The sequence below is a fragment of the Tetranychus urticae genome, chromosome 2 (assembly GCF_039701765.1).
Source record: "Tetranychus urticae isolate SD_2017Ah chromosome 2, NJAU_TeUrti_SD_1.0, whole genome shotgun sequence".
Classification (NCBI taxonomy): domain Eukaryota; kingdom Metazoa; phylum Arthropoda; class Arachnida; order Trombidiformes; family Tetranychidae; genus Tetranychus; species Tetranychus urticae.
This window is the reverse complement of record NC_142959.1, coordinates 11,765,732-11,787,921: the sequence shown is the minus strand read 5'-3', so window position 1 is coordinate 11,787,921 and position 22,190 is coordinate 11,765,732. Positions and strand designations below refer to the sequence as shown.

The following is a 22,190-nucleotide window of genomic DNA, read 5'->3' as shown; positions in this document are numbered from 1 at the left end:
TTCGATTTTTTCTCAGCTTTCTATTTAATGTGTAAAAGCTATTAGTTGTAACCAATTTTGATGCACTTAATGCGTTTTCAGGGTAAATTTATGTGTCTGAGTTTGCCTACCATTCAGTGAACCTTTTTACACTCAACGAATCTCAATATCTTACTTTTCATATTCTTGGTTAAATGGTGTTATCTGACTATTGTTCCATTTACAGGCGAAATAATGTTCCCAGAATTCAATGAACCAAGGATTTCGTTTGTTATTTTTAGGTGTCAGACTAAGAAAGTAATCGTCAAATCCTTTCACAGGATTGGCCATTGGCTGCACTGAAAGAGTTCCCTCAACTTCAGCCTCATTACCAACATGAACCAAAGCACGGGCAGACCATCCATCACTCCCAATCCACTGGAATCTACCAGTAACCTTATTACGTCTAACACTTTCCATCAAATCTTTAACCTCTTGATCGGAGCCAAAAATGACAACACCTGCAAAAAAGAAGAACCAAAAAATTAAATTAAAATCCAAATGTTGTAATTGTACGATTGGTTAATGACTTTTTGAAGTTACTAACCTCTTGCTCTTGGTTTGGCCAACAGTTTATGCAAAATGGAATCGTATGTTTTCTCATGAGCAACACCAGAATCCTTTGGAAGTTTTTCACGAACAGCAATGCAAATGCCTCGGGCAGTGAGTAAATCATCGAGCACTTCGAATGCCTTGCCAATTAATATTACGAAATACAGAGTAAAAAGGGAAAAAAGAAAAGCAAAATGAACTTGAAATAGTAAATAATAAATAAGATTAACTTGCTTTTCAACATTGTATTAATTTAATGCCTTTTGCTGTTACTTTCAACCCATTTCGACCATTTCTTTAACTTTCAAGTTTACTTGTGGGCAAAATATTGCCAACTAATAAGCGTAATAAATGAGACTTTGAACGGAAGAAAAGAAGATGAAATAAGAGTAAAAATAAACTTACCTTTGCTCCATAATTTGATTCCTCGTAAAGCACACTAACATAAGTCCAATTAAGTCTCAAAATTATATCAACCATGGCTTGAGCTTGATTCCTATCTGATGGAACAGTTCGCAGGAAATATTTGAATCTCTCCTTATTACTGAGTTCAGGTGAAGTCGAGAAAAAGCTTATCTAAAAGTTGAATAAAACACAAAAAGCAAAAGAAAAAAATTAAACCTCATGAAACGATAAAATTATTATCGAAATTCATGCAAAAGAAAATGCAATTTCTGTTCGAATTTCAAAATTTTCGACATTCTTATGAAGTAAAAGAACATGAAAATCAAGTTTGAATACGAAGATAAATATTTCATTGATATTGAATGAATGAGCACTTTACTGAAATGCCAACTTACCATGAACCATGAAAGCGAAAAAATGTATTTTCATCATTTTCTCTTAAATGTTCAAAAAGTAATTTCGAGCAAAAGGTGAAAATGGACAGTTTTTGTTCGGCAAAACTTTGTTCGAACAAAAAATGGACATATTTTTTATCGAAAATTGCAAACGAACATTGACTTTTTTCACTTATAGTTTTGCTATTGAATATTGTCATATTTTTTTATCCCTTCAATGATATCTCCTTCAAGACATTCATCATTATGCCTCATGCCATGAACAGTTTTATGTGAATTTTTTTATCAGTTTCTCTTCTCTTTGCTTGAACATTTCTCAGGCTCTTTTCATTCTTTACTTTAACGTTTTTATCTTTATCCTTTATCCATTTCTAAGCGCTTCGGTTGAATAATACAAATCGATTCATCATTATTCAAGAAAAAAAATGACAAAATGCTCTTTTCCAGTGAAAACCAGAACTTTTTTTTGAACCAAAAATGCATTCACTTTTTTCAGTTGATTCAACAGATAAAATGAAATGTGTGATAAAAGAAGAAAAAGTTCATGTAAAACGACCAATATTCTTGTATAAATCTCAGATTTTTCTTGTTATTCTACTTGAAAGGAACAGAAAAAAATTTGCTTTAGATCTGAAAATATCGTTATCCAATGAATGAATGAATCCAACACAAATGTGAGATTAAAATTTTTACTCTTTTTTTGAGTGCTTTTCATTGTTTTACATTGTTTGCTTGTGATACATTAAAGGCTAAGTTTACTTACTTGAGGTATTCTGAAGAGTCTTAAAAGATTTGCAACCTGAATTGAGGTAACACTGGATGCAGCACCAAGAACACCAGAGATGACTCGTTGTTCAAGTGCTGGAGTTGATCCGTCTTTACAGAAGTATGTTCCTTCACCAATGTTACTAATTGAACCTGAAAACGAACAGAATGATAGAAAAAAGTTATTAATTGAAAAGAATTTAGTTTTGAGAAAAATTCGAAATGGAACAACAAAAATAATGAATTCTCACTCAAGTTCATCTAACATGAAATCAGAAAAGATTTTGAAGGTCCTCAAATCAAGGTAAACGAAAATACTTTTGACATTTTTTACAGATTTTTTTGCAGAATTTGTTTTACAATTGAAACGATTGTTGGAGTCAACTGTTGATTCCTTATGTAGAAATCAAATGAAATTTTTCTGCAGAAATTGAATTTCCTCAATTTCCAACAAAACTTGCTTCACGAAATTCTGATCGGTTTACATTGCAAAGGGAAAAACATTTGGATCGATCTTTAAAGTTCAATAATGTTGGAGTATCATTGAGTTAGCCTTTTGTTTGCTCATCAAATGTTCACCAAATCAACTCAAGAAATGGATGAAATGTTTGAACAGCAAATTTTTTGACTTTACATTTAGCGACTTTTCCTCTTCTAAAGATTCCATTGTTGTTGTATAATCACAAAAATGGAACCAGTCCCAAGTGAAAATGAAAATATAATTCTTCTAGTTATTCACATTTTCCAGGCTGAACTGTTTACCTTTTAAATTGAACTTTATTGTACTTCGTTACTTATTAATTGCTAGGTTAACCTTTCAATTGTATAGTTTTCTGGAGTCAAAAGGTCAACACAGTTTATCATCAATTTTATTGCAATGAACCCTTCGAAATTGAATTTACATTTAAAATCAAATGAAAGATCAAAATTGTCAGATTTTTTGCCTCAAAAACTTGAACCATAAATCAAAAAAGTTGATCAAAATGACTTTCCAAGTAAATTCAACAAATAACTTACAAATCGATTATTGGTTGAATCTTTTCAAAGGTATTTGCAGCCATCTAAAACTGTGAAATTAATGGTCGGCTAAAGAAAAGCAAAATGTTTCACTAAACAAAAACTACAAAACTGACCATAAAAAGTCATTAAGTCGATAATTTATTTGAAACATTTCAATGATTTATGATGCAATTGGATTTAACCAAACAAGCGATCAATAAATTATCCTTTATTCAATTCAACTGTTGGTTAAATGCATATTTTCAATCCAAAGCTAAATTCAATTTTCAATTTCGATTGCATATTTAGCAATTTTCGAAACATTGCATGTAATTTTCAGGCTGAAAATGGGTTTGTTTAGAAATTAAAAGAACTTTAAAAAATTCGATTCATGCAACAGAATTTATTTTGAATGCCGATACAATAGAGGATAAATATTGACAGAAGTTGTTTCCTCTAAAAAGTGTCTTTAATGTGATAAAGGTTTTAAACTTTACTCGAAGGAGTTCCAACTTGAACTAACTATTTTATTAAACATTATTATACTTATATTGGTATACATTCAACCCTTATCGATCGTAATATTACATCAATCGATAAGGGTGTAGGCATTCCTTAACATATTCTAATTTTCCTAATGAAAAAGGGTGTGTTACATGTACCGGCCGCCATTCTGAACAGCCACTGTTCAGTTACATTAATAATGTGTGCGAAGTGTCAATCTGTTGTTCGTTGATTGGTTCTAATCTTTGAAGATGAATGCCATCCCTCAAGCTCTATGAGAGGGGAGTTTATCTCCGTTCCTATGGTATATGAAATTTCACCTTTAGAGGATTTGCTCTTAAGTATGATCCCACTTAAACTTCTAGAATCTTCATTCCCACAATTGCGACAGCAGTTTGGTCCAACTGTGCAGAATTCAGGTTGATAAGTTTCTGCCTCTGTGAGGGGGGGACCAAAACAGCATCCTTTATTTTTTGTTGGATTATCTGGTCGAAATTTCTTGCAACATCCCTTGTAATCGGACTTGTGGATTGGTATACAGTCGTATTTAGTGTCCCACTCTTGGCAACACCATTTACAAGTGATTACAAATTGACTACGAAGACGATTAAATGGACTATCATCTAGTTCAAAGCTTGCGGGATAATTTTCGAAATCCAAAGGGGGAATTGAGAGAGCAGTACGAGCAAGTTCGGAGTAGTGTTCATAGAACTCGCTTATCTTTGCATCACTGGCCAAGATAAACTGTTTTTGATTATGATCTATTGGAATACCTCTATGGCAAGGAATTTTCGTCATGGAAGACTGTATCCAAGATTTTTCAAATCTGCTGACCGGAGAGAAAGGAATAACATCGACGAAAGCAAAATCATAAGGTTCTGGTGGATCGCTACAATCTTCAAGATAATCATACTCGGGTTCGACATGTGCATGTTTAACTTGGCATTGGGATTTGACAGACTGTGCAAATGCAGACTCATTAGCATCATGGAATGAACCGTCGATTGCATGGTCCATACTGACAAAGAGCCCTAAAGCAGCGTAGTCCACATTATCTGCAAATTCTTCATAAGAAATTTTCTTAAGTCCACCTTGAAAAGGACAACAGAAGGAGTAGGAGGCACCTCCAATAATGCCAACATACTGGATGGTTCCGTCCCAAACTGTATTTTTGAGACCCAAGTCACTAGCATAGTGTATTATATATTGCCAGAATACTACACTTTGTCTACTTCGGCTGCAGAATGGAATGAATGCCTTGTAAGATTTGTCATTCATCTCAGGGCCTTTATTGTAAGATAAAGAGATTTTGTTAGTTGGATTTAGGATAAGGGAATTACAATTATCATTATGTTCAATAGAGTTACATTCGTAGTGTTACATTTTTTAGGAATAAAACTATGTTCTAAGGATCTAATACAATATACCAGCCGCCATTCTGAACAACCAATGTTCAGTTACAAAATTATTCAGATGGTTCAATACCTAGAATATTCAGCTTAATTTTTGACTTTTGGTTTACAGGGATGTCTACAGGTAATACAGTAATTACAGTGGGTTTAAAACAATATTGGTGCTGTCTGAGGAATTTAGTATCATCTAACAGAGTATGGTCTAACCTCAAGATCGCACCAACTTTACAACCTATAGTTTCTTCGATCTTTTGCCTCAAAACTGCACCGGACTCAAGTAGGGACAGGTTATTAATTTGGAATGTTTTATCTAGATATTTAATGGTAAATTTAGTGTATTTTCCATGCGGGTTATTAACACTGTTCATGGGATTGGATGTAGATGGTATTGGTATCATGGAATCACTATGTGGTCTGGCTGATTCTAATTGAATTACTTTATTTTCTAATTCTTTTATTCTTGTTTCTGATCCTGCTGTAATTTGTTTTCTGAGGGTATTTTCTAAAGTTAATTTTTTAATTTCTTCATTTTTAGATTTAAGCTCTGCTTGGTTAGAAATGAGTTCCTCCATGCAATAACTTGAATGTATTTCTTGATTCCAATTTTTGGAACTACATCTCGTGCAATTTTTAACATTATGGGGGCAAGTATTTGTGTGTGAATCAAACTTTTCGTTGTCTATGATTTCTCTACATGTAGGGAATCCACAATATACTTTTAGTTTATTCCATTCTTTTATTGATCTAGGACCCGACTCGGGCCTCTCTATACATCTAAGTGGCTTCCTACAATTTGGACATGGTCTAAACTTTTCACCAGGTTTTAAGGTAAGATTATAAGCTCTTAAGCAGGTATTGGGGCACATGCAAACTCTACAAAAGTTACAGGTATGTTCACTAGAATGATTTGAAATTAATTCTGTGCATATGATGCAAGTGAAGTCCTTGTATGCTTCTGAATCTACAAAATCTCTCATAACTTGAGGTTCAGGAGCTTGTTCCATAATGGATAATATTGCTGGATTTGGTGGTGTTGGTGGTCTATTGTACAATGCGTCAATGTCAGCGTCAGCCTCAGTGTCAGAGTCAGTGTTAGCGTCAGAAGTTGAAGGATTCCAATTAGACCAATTCAGCTCACGGTGAAATCTTCTTTGCCAGTTCGATGAATTAAAGCGAGAAGTGGATGGAAGCGGACCAGAATTTCGATTGGAAGAAGTATTTCTAACACTAATACGTCTACCTCTACCAATAGCGTGACCTTGCCAATCCATCGGATTGTAGCGAGAAGTGGATGGGACTGGATCTGAATTATAACGGGATGTGGATGGAACTGGATCTTGATTATCACGGGAGGTGGATGGAACTGGATCTGGATTTGGGTCTGAACTTAGGTCAACAAATACTGGACTTTGTGGCCGTGGTCTTAGACGGTTGTGATACATGTTGAATAACCTATATTTGGATAGAATACGATAACACATTTAAATGTTTGAATAATAGATATTAGTAACTAATATAATCTAAAGTAGATGCTAAATCCATTAGGTCTAAATTTATAATTAATATTATAGTATATCAGCAAAGAACAGTCATTATTTCGTTAATACAGAGAGCTCAGTGGAATCGAAATCGGTGCTAATTGCGTTTTGTAATCTTGGTAATTTGAATCTGGAACCATATTTACTGCAATAATAGGCTTTTTAATGCAAAATAATATCGTGTTGAACAACTTTGATATTATCAGTAGCATTATGCATACGGTTATGACACCCAATAAAACTGTTATTAGGCTTCTTTTGATCCAAGATAACCATGATTCATCGCGCTGAATCTCTGTTTTATGTTGAGTTATCAGTTCTTCTAACAATCCAAGATCATAGGGTTTTTCCTCGACAACCGGTCTGATGTTTGTTAACTTCCAGTTAATCAAATTAGAAATAGGTGTCATTTCAAAATGTTCCAACGTGGCAAGCTCACTGAATGGATAAAGTTGACCATCGATGGAAAAGTTCTGATCCATTGAAACTTTAGTAATCTCATTCGAACACGGTCCAGTACTGCCATATTGAGTCAAGTTATGCCCAACACAATAGACATAATAATAATCATTAACAATCTTAATCTGTGGTTTCCTTATTTTGAATTTAGTTGCTTCAATACAGTTTTCCTTCTCCCAGAGTTCCACTCCTTTCGATACGTCACAATAATTGGGGAAGTGAATTAAGTATTCTTCTTTTAATTCGTCAGCTTCAATACTACACATTTCTTTTGAAGTTAAATTAACAGTGACATACTGGGGTCCTTTGTACTTCAACAAACATACTGAACCATTATTTTTCTCAAGTAACGTGAACGGGTCTGCTTTCTTAACAATCAAATCAGTGGCTATCTTTGCAACTCTAAATGTGAATTGCAAATAAGTCTCTTCTGATGTTTGATTTTCTTTCTTAATAACTCGACATTTTGCATCTGACACTTTCGTCAATAGGCATGTTTTTCCACATGGCAAAGTAACGTTGAAAAAGTCAAACGTTGAAATCGGAATAGTTTTATTCGTCTGAATGGCCTTCATAGTTTCTTGCATGACTGAGATTAATCTATTCACTTGAAAGGATATGTCAGCTGCTCGGAATGAATTCTCGTAGGCACTATGCTCTAGCTGGGCGACTCTTATCTTTAAGTCTGCTAATTCGCTTGACATATGCATCATTTTTGCTTGATGCGCCTTAAGAGCATTTGAGATTTCGGTGAGAGCATCGTTGGTAATCTGATCTACTGTTTTTGAACCTCCACTGAAGCTATTGATCAATGCACTTGTACCAACAATCATGATAGAAGAGATAAAAATCACGGCCATCAAACCACCGTCTCTTTTGTGTCTCGACGAAACTTCATTTTGACTACATAGCTTTTCAACTGTTTGCATCTTTTCTTTGATGTATTTTAAACAAGTTTGTCTTGCGATGTAGAAAATATCATTCACATGCGTATATTGAAAGCAAATCTCATCCGCTTTATTATAACATTGAGTACGATTTCCCTTTTTGATGAATTCTTTACAGCCTCGATAAGTTTTAAGTGGTTTAAGTGAAGCTCCCATAGTTAGTGGTGAACTATCCCAAATGTAACGTGGTTTAGTTTCCCACACTATTTCACAGTCTGTTGCATTATTTTGAGTGTCTTTCCAATCAATATTCACTTCGTCAAAGTAACTTTCATATTCAGGAATTTTCTTGCATGGATTTACAAGAGCAATGGTATGGTTGACTCGAATATACCCTCTCAAGTATTTATTATGAGTAGATTTCCATATTAGTGAGTCAGCAATGTTGATTGATTCACAAATATTTGTCATTAAAGGCAGGAAAAGTAAAAACAGTAAACTAGTTGATAATTTACTAGTCTTTTGACCACCAGAAGAAGATCTAGTCTCCTTAACAATATATGGTTTGATCTGGGATCCATGTACTCGTTTGGGTTCGTAACCTTCGTCCTGCTGTAAAAGATAGGTAGTTTCTCCTATCTTCTCTATAATTTTAAATGGGCCTTCATATTTTGATTCTAACTTATTGTTTCGCACTTGTTTTTCATACAATACTAGATCTCCTACATTGAAGGTCCTAAGTCTGTGTCTTTTTTCATAATTCTTAGTTTGCTTTTCCTTTGATTCATCTGAATTTATTCTTGCTAATTCTTTCACTGATGCCCATTCATTATTGATGAACTCTACATATTCAGTGAAATTGACTTCTTTATTTTCTGGGTTTAGTTTTAGATCTATTGGTAAGTTGGGCTCTCTACCATATAAAAGATAAAATGGTGAGTACTGGGTACTCTGATTTGCGGCGCTATTGTAAGCTAAATTTATCAATGGTAGTATCTGAGTCCATCTCAAACGATTGGTTTCTTGACAGTAATGAGATAACATCTGAACAATCGTTCGATTCACTCTTTCTGTCAATCCGTTAGTCTGAGGATGATAGGTAGTTGACAGTTGCCATTTTGTGTTCATGAAATCTGCAATTTCTTTTATTGTGTCTGCAATAAAATTACGTCCTTGGTCACTAACGATCGTTTTAGGACAACCGTGGCGTGATAAAATGTTTTCAATTAAAAATTTTGCAGTGCTGATTGCATCCTTCTTTGCTAAAGCTTTCATCTCTACCCACCGAGTAAAATAATCAGTGGCCACAATGATGTATTCCTTTCCTGAAGAAGGAGGCAAAGGGCCAAGAATGTCAATGCCAACTTTCTCAAATGGAACTGTGACATAGATTGGTTTTAATGGTGGAACTGCGTTCCCTATCCCTTTTTTATTAAGTTGGCATTCCTCACAAGAGTTAATGTACTTAGCAATATCTTTAGTCATTCTTGCCCAATAATATTTAGTCTTAAGCTTTGCATATGTCTGGTAGAGACCACAATGACCTGAAGTAGCGTCATTATGATAAGATTGTAAAACCTTTTTGACTAAAGTTGTAGGTAAAACTGGAACCCAGTTAGTCCCTATATCTGTTACGATCTTTTTCTCAAGGATTCCATCTTTTATTCTAAAACTACGAATAATTCTATTTTTTACTCTAGGTTCTAATTTGTCAATATCATTTAGTTGTTGTATTTGGGCTTGTGTTGTTGGGTCATTTCTCTGTTCCTCAATAAGGTTAATATTTTCCTCATCCTGTTCACTAATTAAAAGTGCGAAAATATCATCGCCTTGTTCTTTATCATCATCATCTATTTTGTTGAACTGAGGATCATTGGTCGGATAGCGACTTAAACAATCGGCATCGGCGTGTATTTTCCCAGATTTATAAGTTATTTTAAATTCGAAAGCTTGTAGCGTCATGGCATAACGCATTAGTCTTGGGGGTAGTTTAGTTTTGGATTTTAAGAAGCATAATGCACAATGATCAGTTACAACTTCGAATGTGATGCCTTCGAGATAATGTCTAAACTTCTCAAAAGCATAGATTATAGCAAGACATTCTTTGTCCGAAATAGGATAGTTAATTTCTGCGCCTCTTATTTGTCTACTTGCAAAAGCGACAGGTTTCCATTTATTTTCGTGTTTTTGTAGCAGAATTGCTCCTAAACCTACATCAGAAGCATCTGTTCTCAACTGTGTTTCTAACATGTGATTATAATGCGCTAAAACAGGTGCTTTGACTAGACAATTTTTTAGGTATTCAAAAGCTTCTATTTGAGTTGGTCCCCAAATAAAAGGAACTTCTTTTTTCGTTAATTGGGTTAACGGTTGTGCTATTTTAGCAAAATCTTTGATAAATTTACGATAATAAGAGCAAAGAGCTACGAAGGCTCTAATATCTTTCAAAGTGATAGGGACAGGGAAATTTTTTACTGCTCTGATCTTCTCTGGATCAGGCTCTTGGCCAGCTGCACTAATAATGTGTCCAAGATATAGGATTTTCTTCTTAAAGAAAAAGCATTTGTCCGGTTTTAAGGTCAAACCAGCTCTTCGTAAACTATCAAAGACAGCTTCTAATCGCTCTAAATGTTCCTTAATTGTTTTGCTAAAAACTATTATGTCGTCAATGTATACAAGACAACACTTGTATTTTAGTCCTCCAAGACAGCAGTTCATTAGTCTTTGGAAGGTTGCGGGTGCATTACAAAGTCCAAAGGGCATTGTTACATACTCGTACATGCCAAAACTAGTCACAAAAGCACTTTTTTGTCTATCTTCAGGTGCAAGTTCTACTTGATGATAACCTGATCTTAGATCTAAAAGACTGAAATATTCAGAACCTTGCAAAGCATCCAGTGAAACATTTATATTTGGAATTGGATATGAGTCTTTTACAGTTATAGCATTTAATTTACGATAATCAACACACATTCTCCAATCACCTGTCTTTTTGCTCACTAGAACAACTGGTGAACACCAGGGGGAAAAAGAGTCGACTATAATACCATCTCTTAAGAGTTCGTTAATAATTTGTTTCGTTATTTCCCTTTTCTGTGCACTTTGCGAGTAGGGAGACTGTGAGATCGGGGCATGGTGACCTGTCTCAATTCGATGCATGAAAAGATTGGTTCTACCTAATTCTTGTGGTGTAACAGCAAAAACTTCTCTATAGTTATTGCATAACTGATACAATGCTTGCTCTACACCACCTGGAACATCTTTCTCAATATTTAATTCTAATTCAGGTATTTTTGATTTGTCAACAAACGTTGTTATCGGTTCAATTTCTAATTCGACATCTTCGGTCAATTCTGGTAACTGATCTACATCAGAAGACACGAAATCATTCAAATCATTCAGTAAATCATTTAGATCCTCAGATTCAGTTGAAGTGTCCATTATTGGTTCACTGTCTGATGATTCTTCTTCGGTAGTAACTATTTCCACAACTGGTTCTACTCTGCCTATTTTTATCTTTCTATTTGCACAATCAATGTTTACTTGGGCTTTTGTCAGTAAATCTTGTCCTATTAGAACCTTGAATTTGCGTGGCAAGTTATTTACTACTTGCATTTTGGTATCTATTATAGCTATTTTTCGGCCGTCTGTAATTTTCAACTGGACTTTTACCTTTCCTAAAATTGGTAATGGCTTATTATTTGCAGCAAATGGTGTAGGACCTTTATATTTACTCACATTTAGGTTAAGTTCATGTACTAAGTCTTTAGTAATGAGAGATATTTCTGATCCTGTATCTAGCATTGAATCTACTTTGCAGCCATTAACTTTTACAAATTGTTGAATAAGATTTTGGTTGAGAAGGTGAACAACCGGATTAACAAATGTAGCTTCGTCTGATTCAATGCAATAGTCAGAGTCTACCTCTTCTTCAGATTTATCGTCTCGATAAGTAGTAATTCTTACTTGTGGAGCTTTACCACGACCTCGACCTCTACCTCTATCTTTACTAGGTGGTCTACCTCTACGTTTAGGTGAGGGTGATCTCTCCTTTGTTTTACTTTTATATTCAGAGCCTTTAGGTGGATCCATTTTTACTTCAGGTTCTTTAATAGATATTGAAGGTCGATTTCTCCAATTATCAGGATCAGCATTATTTCTAGGGAAAGTTCGCTTTGCAAAAGTTTGATTACTAACACCTGGATTACCTGGAATAAAGTTTCTGGCCGCTGTCTGATAATTTTGATTGGCTTGTGAAATCACTCGTTGATAGTCTTGGTTATATTGTGCCATGTTTGGATTATAACTAGTAGTCGGATAATTATTTAACTCTTGATTTCGATTGCCATAATTGTTTTGTCTTATTTCGTTTTCAGGTCTCTTAGCAAAATAGCATCTTTCTTCAGTATGTCCTAATCTCTTACAAATATTACATCTTTTGAGAGATTCTAATTTTTCTTTCATTTGTTGTACTTGTGTTTGCAGTTGAGTTACTTCTTTACTGGGTGCATCGAACGGTGTTGAGCAACTATGCATGGCTCGTTCAGCCAATCTAGCCGCTTCAACCAGTTCATGCAAAGTTTTCGGGTTTTGGAGAGCAATTCCGTATTTAATTTGTGGTAACAATTTCTCTTTTATCATGCTAATGATAAAAACTTCAGGTGTCTGTTCATGGATTCGTCTGCATAATTCATGAATTTCGTAAATGAAAGCGATGGCTGATTGACCAATCTTTTGTTTAGATTTGTAAAGTTCCTGTGAGAGGTAAGACCTGAAGTCTGCAGGACACAAATCTGCAATCATTCTAGTTTTAAGTTCATGATAGTCTTGGGGTGAGTTTTGTGATGGCACCACCATACCGTTTTGTGTATCAGGTACACTAGCTACATTAGGGACAGGTGAAGTTATGGCATAATACCACCTTCTAGCAGTGCCCTGCAAATAAGCTGGGAGTACATTAAACATATCTGTTTTTGACCAGCCTAAAGCTGCAGCTGCAAACTCAAATGAATCGAACCAGTCAATAACATTTTCATCATCGTCGCCCGAAAAAAAGTTGATATTGACTGGAACATTCGGAAAGGTAACATTAGCTGTAGTAAGGGGTGGTACTAAGTTATTAGTACGAGTTTCCTCATTACTTGTCACATTTGGCTGAGCCATTTTAGTATTATTTATTATGTATTTATTAATATGTTTTTAAGATTGATAGCTTTTTCTAATTTCTACGTCTAATTGTGTCGTTTGATTCGAAACATATAAGACCATAATCTATTACTGTTTTGTCAGCGTGATGATAAAACATTACTATCGGTTGATGGTTAATAAACCAAGGGTGGATTCTTAATGCAGTACTTATTGCTTTAATCTTTATATTTTGATTAGGTTTAGTCATTTAATTTATATTTTGCATGCGATGATTCATTAAATTAATACTTTACAACAAAAGATTTTGCTTTCAATTTTTTTTTTCTGAGTGTACCCTGCACTACATCAAATAAATTGTAATTTATTCGTGACATGTGAATTTAGTTAATGATATTTACTTTTACTATTATGATAGTGATGAATGTTATCAGTGTCAAGAAACAAACTGTCGACAGAATAAACTCTTCTAGAAACCAACGCCTTATGTAATTGATGAGGTTATTACAGAATTCAAGGAAAATTAAGTTGAAAAGATAACAATAGAAAAACCAATTCATCAATATAATGAATAAGTAAAGTGCCTTTCGTAATTTTTATAATTATTATTAAGCACGCAAGATTGTGAATATTTGATTAAAATATTTATCGTGATCACGAAATAGTGTGTAAAGTTTCACTAAAAGAATTAGTTTTATCTGATTAAATTGTAATCTTCCTTCGTGTGAGTTTGTAATAATTCAAGATTTAGCAGCAATACTCTTATAAATCTAATTAAGTGAGGTGCGGTTCTTCTGAAAGTAATCTATTAGCTATTATGATATTAGCTTTAATCTATTAATTTAGATGTAATTTTCTTTTGAATTTAATTTTGTTAGTCTGGGTGTAGTCTATTTGTAGAATTAATTTATTTAGGTAATGATCAATCTTCAAAAGTTGACTTATGTGATTTTGTTAGATCTAATTCATCTCTTTAAACTTGATTTATTTAGACAAGCACACAAATTATTTATTGATTTTTTTTTATTTGATTAGTTGCATATATTGTAAGTGGTATTAGGATTAGATCCAAATATTTTATCGCTAATTAGTTAGATTATTGGTTAATTGTTTTTATATCTTAAATACTCCTCTTGAAGATTATCTTTAGTTAATCGTAATTGTACAGGGCTATTAAGAATTAAATCAAGAATTCATTTAAATAAATGTATAATTTCTCAATTATGCAAGCAGTAAATGTAATCAATTGGTAAGTTTTAGAATTAATTAAACTTAATTTAGAATTTCAGATAGCGAATTAATCGAAATGTATGAAAGATGGCGAACTGGAAGTTCATAAACCATGAATCAATACAGTTTAGGTATTAAGATGGAATTATTTTCAGGCAAATTAGGAATATAGATTGCGAAATGTATGAAAGATGGCGAACTGGAAAATTCTTAAACCATGAATCGATACAGTTTTAGGTATTAAGATGGAATTATTTTCAGGCAAATTAGGAATATAGATTGCGAAATGTATGAAAGATGGCGAGCTGGAAGCTCTTAAACCATAAATCGATACAGTTTAGGTACTAAGATAAAATAGTTTTAGGTAAATTGGGGATATAGATTGGAAATGTATGAAAGATGGCGAGCTGGAAGCTCTTAAACCATGAATCGATACAGTTGTTCAGATATTAAGATGAGATTATTTAGAGGTTAATTAGGAATATGGATTGGAAATGTATGAAAGATGGCGAACTAAGAGTCCTTAAACCATGAATCGATACATTTTGAAAAAATTAATGAAGATAAATTTAGGTATTAATATGAGATAATAGTATTTAGCAATCTAACTAGAAAAATATTTTCAGATTAGATACTAGTAAAATCCTAGTGATAATAGAAACAAAATTAGATGTTAGTTTCTATTGAATCTCAAGCAATTTGATTCTTATATTATACATGCATAATGTATCTTTACTTACGGATAGATTTTCCTTGTTTATTAGTTAAATCGATCGTATTTAAACAGAATATTAATACTAACGCCTTCTTGTCTTCCGGATATGATTTAATGGGAATACTGATTACTTCGTTTAATGTCGCCTTTTAATTGTAGTCAATGGTAATGATTGTGTTGAGGAATGAGAAGTTATAATGTTTTAGTGAGGTCGATGAAAAAGATTTAGGCTTAGTAGGTAAAATTATCAATATATTTATGATATGATGATAGGTCGTTGTGTTGAATTATTTGGAGAATAGGGTGATTAATGTTACTGGCTTATTAGTGTGAATGATTTAGTGTTTCTCTTCACAAATTAACAATATTGTTTACGTACAATGTTCACTCACAATTAGATTTTACTTTTATGGTAAGATGGTGTAATGTTGATAATACGGAATCGATGATCACAAATCACAATATTATTCACATAATTTCATTCGAGATTATCTGTTTCTTAGCAATTACAAGTAATATAACTGATGGTTATCAAGCTCGATAATGTAAATGGTTTGATGAGAAATAGGAGCGAGAACACCTTTGAGATGAGATGATCAAATATTTCATATGAATGTATTTTCCAGTTGATGGTTTTGCTTAAACACTGTTCAATCAGGAAACAAAGTTGTTGATAGAAACGAGAAACATAGTTTAATTAAATGGACAATGGTTAAAATTAATGTTATTGTTGGTAAAGATGATCGTCAGAAAACAACAAATGAAGTAAAAGACTGAATAGGAAAACCACTTTTTTTTTATGATTAAATAAAGACACACTAATATTAACAATTGGTAACTTGGTGAAATAATGATATATTCACAATTTTCAAGTATGGACTTATATCAAAAACTTGGACGTTAAGAAGTATCGTAAGTTGCTTTAGCCAACATCGGCCTCACTTCGGGCACCAAAATGATAAAGGTTTTAAACTTTACTCGAAGGAGTTCCAACTTGAACTAACTATTTTATTAAACATTATTATACTTATATTGGTATACATTCAACCCTTATCGATCGTAATATTACATCAATCGATAAGGGTGTAGGCATTCCTTAACATATTCTAATTTTCCTAATGAAAAAGGGTGTGTTACAAATGGTAAACCAAAGTTGCCAAAAGTTGAGCGATGAAACTTGAAATGTTTATCACTGTCAATATCGTAATGATTTACTGAGAATCGTCTTTTTCCTTTTTCTTGGTTCAGAGTTTTCTTATCATCTCAAGCATGAGGTTTGTCAAGCAAGTCAAGCAGGTAACAAGTTGAAAAAGGCGTAAAAAGAATGACAATGAAAATGAGAAAAAAAGAAAAGCAAAAGAAACGAACAAAAAGTGTTTTTGTGAAATCGATTATTTCGTCGATTGAAAAGAACTGAGAGCAAATATTGATAAGTATCTATATAAACTGATGAAATGATGGCTGATTAAAAGTTCTGATAAAACCTTAAATAATCTTGAGCTTCATTAAACTTGATGAAAGTTTAAACAAAATGGTCGACTGTTGGACTTTTGTTCATTTTGTCAAAAATCAATAAAAGATGATAACAGAAAAGTAGATCAAAATTTTTGTCTCAACTCGATTCAATAGAGCAACCATGATATAATTGGCTCAACGATTCAATAACTAAACTTGGTTTACAATTGATTCAATTCAAGTTGCAAGTTGAACATTTTTATTGTCCTTTCCCTTCCGATGCAACATGTTATTACATTTTTTTGATACAAAACTTGATGTTCATTTTAGGTTGACAATCGTATCAGCTCATGATTTTGTTTCAAGATTGAACCAATAAAATGAAATAAGAAAATAAAACAATTCTAATCACGTTGGAGTATAATAATGATGATAATGGTAATGATGTGCAATCGCAATGGGGAAATAATAATGAACGATAACTTTATTGACAATAAAAGTCGACTGGAAATTGAATCAATTTCGATCATGAGCTCATGAGTTTCGATTCTTTACAATTTAAATTTTCCGTCTTTTGTTGATTAGAATATTGTTTTAGCTGGAAAATGCGCGAATTTGGTTGATAGTATTAATCAGAACAATTGGTTTTCTAACGAATTGTACATCGGAACAATTGAACAATATTGTTTCACATCAATCATTTATTGGTAACGAAATCACGTATTATTGTTATCGATAAAAAAGACTAAACATTTTTGTTCATTTATTGAGTCAAATCTGGGTTAAACTGTGAGGTGATATTTGATTGATAAAATATGGGCTTCCATTTATGTTCAGAATTGTTCCCGTGATGTTCATTTCAAGATTTCTCTCCAATAGAGCAGATACATTCATATAAAGAATTTAGTTCGTTTTATGAAAAATATCATCTATTCCGGTTCTAATCAAGAGTGATTCATGAATCATTTGGGCAAAAGGTGATTTATTTAAAAATTTAAAAAATGACTTCAATTAAAAAAATATTGCTTCTGTAATGTCCCTACAGGGATGAGGAATAGAGGATTATAACTGGCGATCAGATGCGTAAATATCCTTCAATGATAATCAACAGAATAGTATTCAAAGTTATTTATTTATTAGTTGAGTAGGTTTTTGGGACACAAATACAATGCAAAATATATTTCGTTTCAGCAGCACGAGAAGAGAGGAAGGGAGTTGAGAGAATAGAATTAATTAATGTTCAAATCAATTAATGTTAATCACAAGAGAAGAGAGAAAGGCTGATTCTTGACTTGACCAATATTTACATTGAGTAGAAAGGAAATGAAAAAGGATCGATTAAATCAAAGGGGTTTACATTAAATCAAACTGTAAGTGCAGAGAATCTGATTAAGAGTCGACCTTGAAATAAGGAAGGTGATGACCACCTGGTGGTGGAGTTAAACTTTTCTCATCAAAACATCACTGTTAACCCATTGTTACCAAAGTGAATTTATTTCCTTGCATCTCACGCCTTATCTTCTCACAACTGCTTTACTTGCATATTGTAACATAATGGTATCTGTCTTTCAAAATAAGTAAAAATTATAAAAGATGATTCGTTACATCTTCATTGATGAGTTATATCACCACCATTGTTTTTTTGTTGGTGGAAAGTTGAATAGACATTCCGGACAATTATGAACAATTATGAATTCAAATGGGTAAAATCATGGAAATCTTCATAATAAATGCTCATTTAAATTTAAAATTATGGCAATCAGATCCTGTTCTTAATACTATTGGACACAGTGTATCAAGTCTGTTGAACTGTTCTTTGGATATGACCATAAATATGCGGAAGAATTAGTTGAAACGTTTTGTGCTATTATTTGAAAGCAGGCTGCAAAGGAATATTCGAGCTTAGTTTTGTTTAATTTCATGTTTTACTCTATTCTTTGATTACAGAGTAAAATATTGTTTCATTTGCCTTTCCATTTTGGCAATTCAATTCCCAGTGTGAAAACAATTAATTAACTGCATAATAAAATGGTTAATGATGATAATCAGCTTTGTATGCAAAGAATGTAAACCATTAAACTGAAAGTCATGATGAATAAATTATGCTGATGGAAAGACAGAGCAAAGATAAAAGCACTCAATTAGAAGCCACAATTGGTTAAACCCTTTGCCTTGCATCATTGATTACATTCATCTGTTTACCTCGTCAAATAATAATGATAATCTTTATTGTCATTAGAATTGGCAAAGTAAAAGCTTCTTCTTTAACCAACAATTGTATTACTAATGAAACTGGCAGTTTTTACTCCCTTGATCAATATCAATATCATTATCTTGAGCAGTCCAATCATTCTTAATTATAATATCTCATGATTATCATCTTATCTAAGCATTTGCAAAGCCTCAAGCTACAAGAAAAAGGATGAAAGAACATGAAGTTTCTTGTAACATGAAGATGCTCATGAATGTTTAAAGAACAGATATTCGGTTCGAATGTTGAGAATTGAGAAAAATCCTTTTTTCCGAGCTGAGCAACTTGATAAATAACTCAATACTGGATAAATTTAAGTCTAATGTTCTGACCAAACTGTTTCAATGTTTATAAACTTCAATAGATGAACCAAAAAGAGTTTCAAAATGTGAACAAAATTTGCCTTTAAAAATCGAGTAACACTTCATTTGAAAATATATTACTTTTTGAGAAACAATGTTCAGCATGAAATGACAAATATCAAATAACATGAAATAATTGAATTTTTAAGAGTCGACACGAGAAGAAATTATTCCTTTGTAAACTTGTGATACATTGTAAAGAAATGTATTGTTTAGTTGTTGAGTAAATAATGGTTCAAACAGGAAAAAAAATAAATTACATCTAATACAAGATGAATTTACATTTGATTAGTAAAATGATACATGCAAGGAAACAAGAGAAACAAGAAAAAGCAACTCCAACGAAAATGACTTCGTTTTATTTGAACAGCAAATTCGAGCAAAACAATCAACATTTGTTTTTGATATTGGATTATAATAGTTGATATGCAAGTGAAAAAACAAGTCTCATTGAATACCAAAAATCAAAAAATGACAAAAAGATATCAAAAGGAATATTAAGTGGAAATGAATTTTTTTCACGACTTATTGTAATAATGGGTGTCAAAGTCAACATCGGAAGTCATACTCAGTGATGGAAACAAATGTTGAAATTTTTTCGAAGCATTCGATGGAAAATTTTACTTTCGTTTTTTTGGAAATTTTTTGTTCCAATATGAAAGTCACTTTTTCGAGTCAATTTATTTTAGTTTTTCGATTGTTATATTTCCAATTTGTTGGTTGTCATTAATCAGTTTTAGTGGCACAAAACTATCAGAATTCATGTTTCCTAATGTATTTACAGGACTTTAGAACTTTTTATTTTTTCGTTTGACGATTTTGTCATTCAACAAATGTGTATAATGATATGTTGACATGTCAGTAATCAACCAACTTTGAATGGAAACAAAGCTTTTGCCATCAAATCATAAATATAACTTTAGCCTCATTTTACTTGTTCTGTAATACTCTCTGGTGAATTTAGTTTTATTTTCACATTTCCCATGTTATCTACCTTTTTTCATCATTATAATTAGTCGCTTTGAGAGAAGATAATATTGTAATGACTTTTTCTGTCAAAACGTAATATAACATTTATATCTTTGCATACATCAAAAGTAATGAAACTGTTTACAAACTAGAGAATCAATTACATGTTTGACAAAATAATCTTGTCACATTGTTGTAAGTAAATTGCCTTTGCAAGAGAAAAATCTTTTTCTTCATCTTTTCGTTGCATATTTAAGTTCAAAACTCAATAATCACAATGACAAAGTTTTCCAATTTTTCTGTTGAAAATTGCATTCTGCATTCTGAGATGGTTTGCCGTTCTAAAGATGAATACTGATTAGCCATCTTCAATTTCAATTCATTCATCTTTCAAGTTGAGTTTAAAGGGGAACTCGTAAAAACAGGCACAAAAAGAACAACGAATAATACAAGAATAAGTTTAAAAGCGAAAAAGCTAATCAAAGAGAAAAATGTTTTCCAGATTTCCATTTTACTCCATGCTAACCTTATAACTGGAAACAAAGTCTGTTTTGAGTAGATAACCTTATATCAATCTACTTTAATCTTCAAGCCTTTTAGAGGTTGCATCTGCTGGAAAACACCAACCTTACATGAATAGTTTCAAGGTTTTCTTTTCATTCTTTAAACTTTTAAATCTTATAAAGATATAAATGATTTCATTTAAGGAATAAGACGAAATTTTCATAAAATGAGTCCATTTGCTTCTTTACAAATCAGACGCTGGAAAAGGTACAAAACTCGAAGCCTTCTGGTTATCTGGAAATCTTTTAGCTTAAATTTTATTCAATTTCCATCACATTGTATTTCATTGCGAAATTTTGACTCAATGATGAGAAAGAAAGCAATCAATTGTGTGAATTGTCATATTTTTTGAGTCCAGAAAAATGTTTCGCATGAATTTCGACATTAAAATATTTTCAAAATTTGTGTATTTATATGGAAATTCGTTTCATCACTTTTGATAGTGTATTCATCTGAATTCATTATTTATCTATAATAATGGCTTATGCATTTCAATAACTGTAATAATCGAAAGGAAATATTTTTTCAGATTTTATCTGATATATTTTTCCGGGGGTTTTTCACTTTCAAGAGAAAGAGAATCACAAGAGAATCATTCAATTGTTATTGAAAGTCAGTTTATCTTAGCATTTTGGTATAGAATGCAATTCCGATCAGCTTGGATTCCGAAATGGTTCCAGTCTTAAAAAAATAAAGATGAAAAGTAAATTTGAACCACTCTTAAATTTGTCAGTATTCCTTACTTAAATTCAACATTGATTCCAATCATTTTGCAATCTACAACTTGTTAATAACTCATGCTTGACAAAGAGTACTCTTCCTCTCCGCTTACTCCAACTATCGTGCCTCTCCTGTTTCTTATCAGCGACGTGTTATTGACCTCGATTGGACAACGTGCGTAATCGTGGAAGATACAATCGGAGGAGAACACGTGAGCTTGCAAGAGCTAGAGGGGACGTCCTGTCAGGAGGCCATTACATGAACCTGCCTCGGATTTAGCAGAAGATGCCGCAGTAGTTATGTTGAAACGAGTGGATCCCGATGAATATAATATAGCTGAAGTTGTTAACCCCATTGAGCCAATAGACTTGGATGATCCTCAGCCTGGGCCGTTTGGAATAATGGTGCTGCCAAGCTACAAGATTGCTATAAATGCAAGTATAGTGGACGTCCTGATAGATATCCGGTGATTAATGAAATCTTATTATATACTTATAAAGAAGTGTAAGTGTAATAGATGTTTTGCTTAAGTAGACTGTCTTAAGCAATATAACGTTGCGGTTGCTTGTGAAGTCTTTGACCTCATCTTAGCTGTGTTTCCGACTCTGTGTCTGAACTATTATGGTGTGTATCTTCATCCTTCTCACGGGACGTCCGGAAATTTTCTTCCATGTTAATGTCTGCAGTTTGAGTGGCCGAGGGGTCCGGCATCGACTCTTCTTCTTGAATGATTATTTCAGTAGCTTGATAGGACGTCCCGTGAGATGGATAAAGACACGCACCCTAATAAGGTTCGTTAGAATTAACTTATTCAATCATTCATCGCTCTTATCAAGATATTTTAC

General features: G+C 32.8%; 1 protein-coding gene across 1 annotated transcript in view; it reads right to left on the bottom strand.

Annotated features, from left to right (window-relative positions):
- The window catches only part of LOC107360009 (metabotropic glutamate receptor 3-like), a 78,368-nt gene that overhangs the window by 9,786 nt on the left and 46,392 nt on the right, over positions 1 to 22,190 (bottom strand). Inside the window, exons 2-5 of the mRNA XM_015926619.3 lie at positions 2,134 to 2,288; positions 976 to 1,146; positions 566 to 710; positions 155 to 479 (exon numbers count right to left, since the gene is read on the bottom strand). Of these exons, the coding sequence (XP_015782105.2) occupies positions 155 to 479; positions 566 to 710; positions 976 to 1,146; positions 2,134 to 2,288 (796 nt within the window). The remainder of the gene's footprint in view (positions 1 to 154; positions 480 to 565; positions 711 to 975; positions 1,147 to 2,133; positions 2,289 to 22,190) is intronic.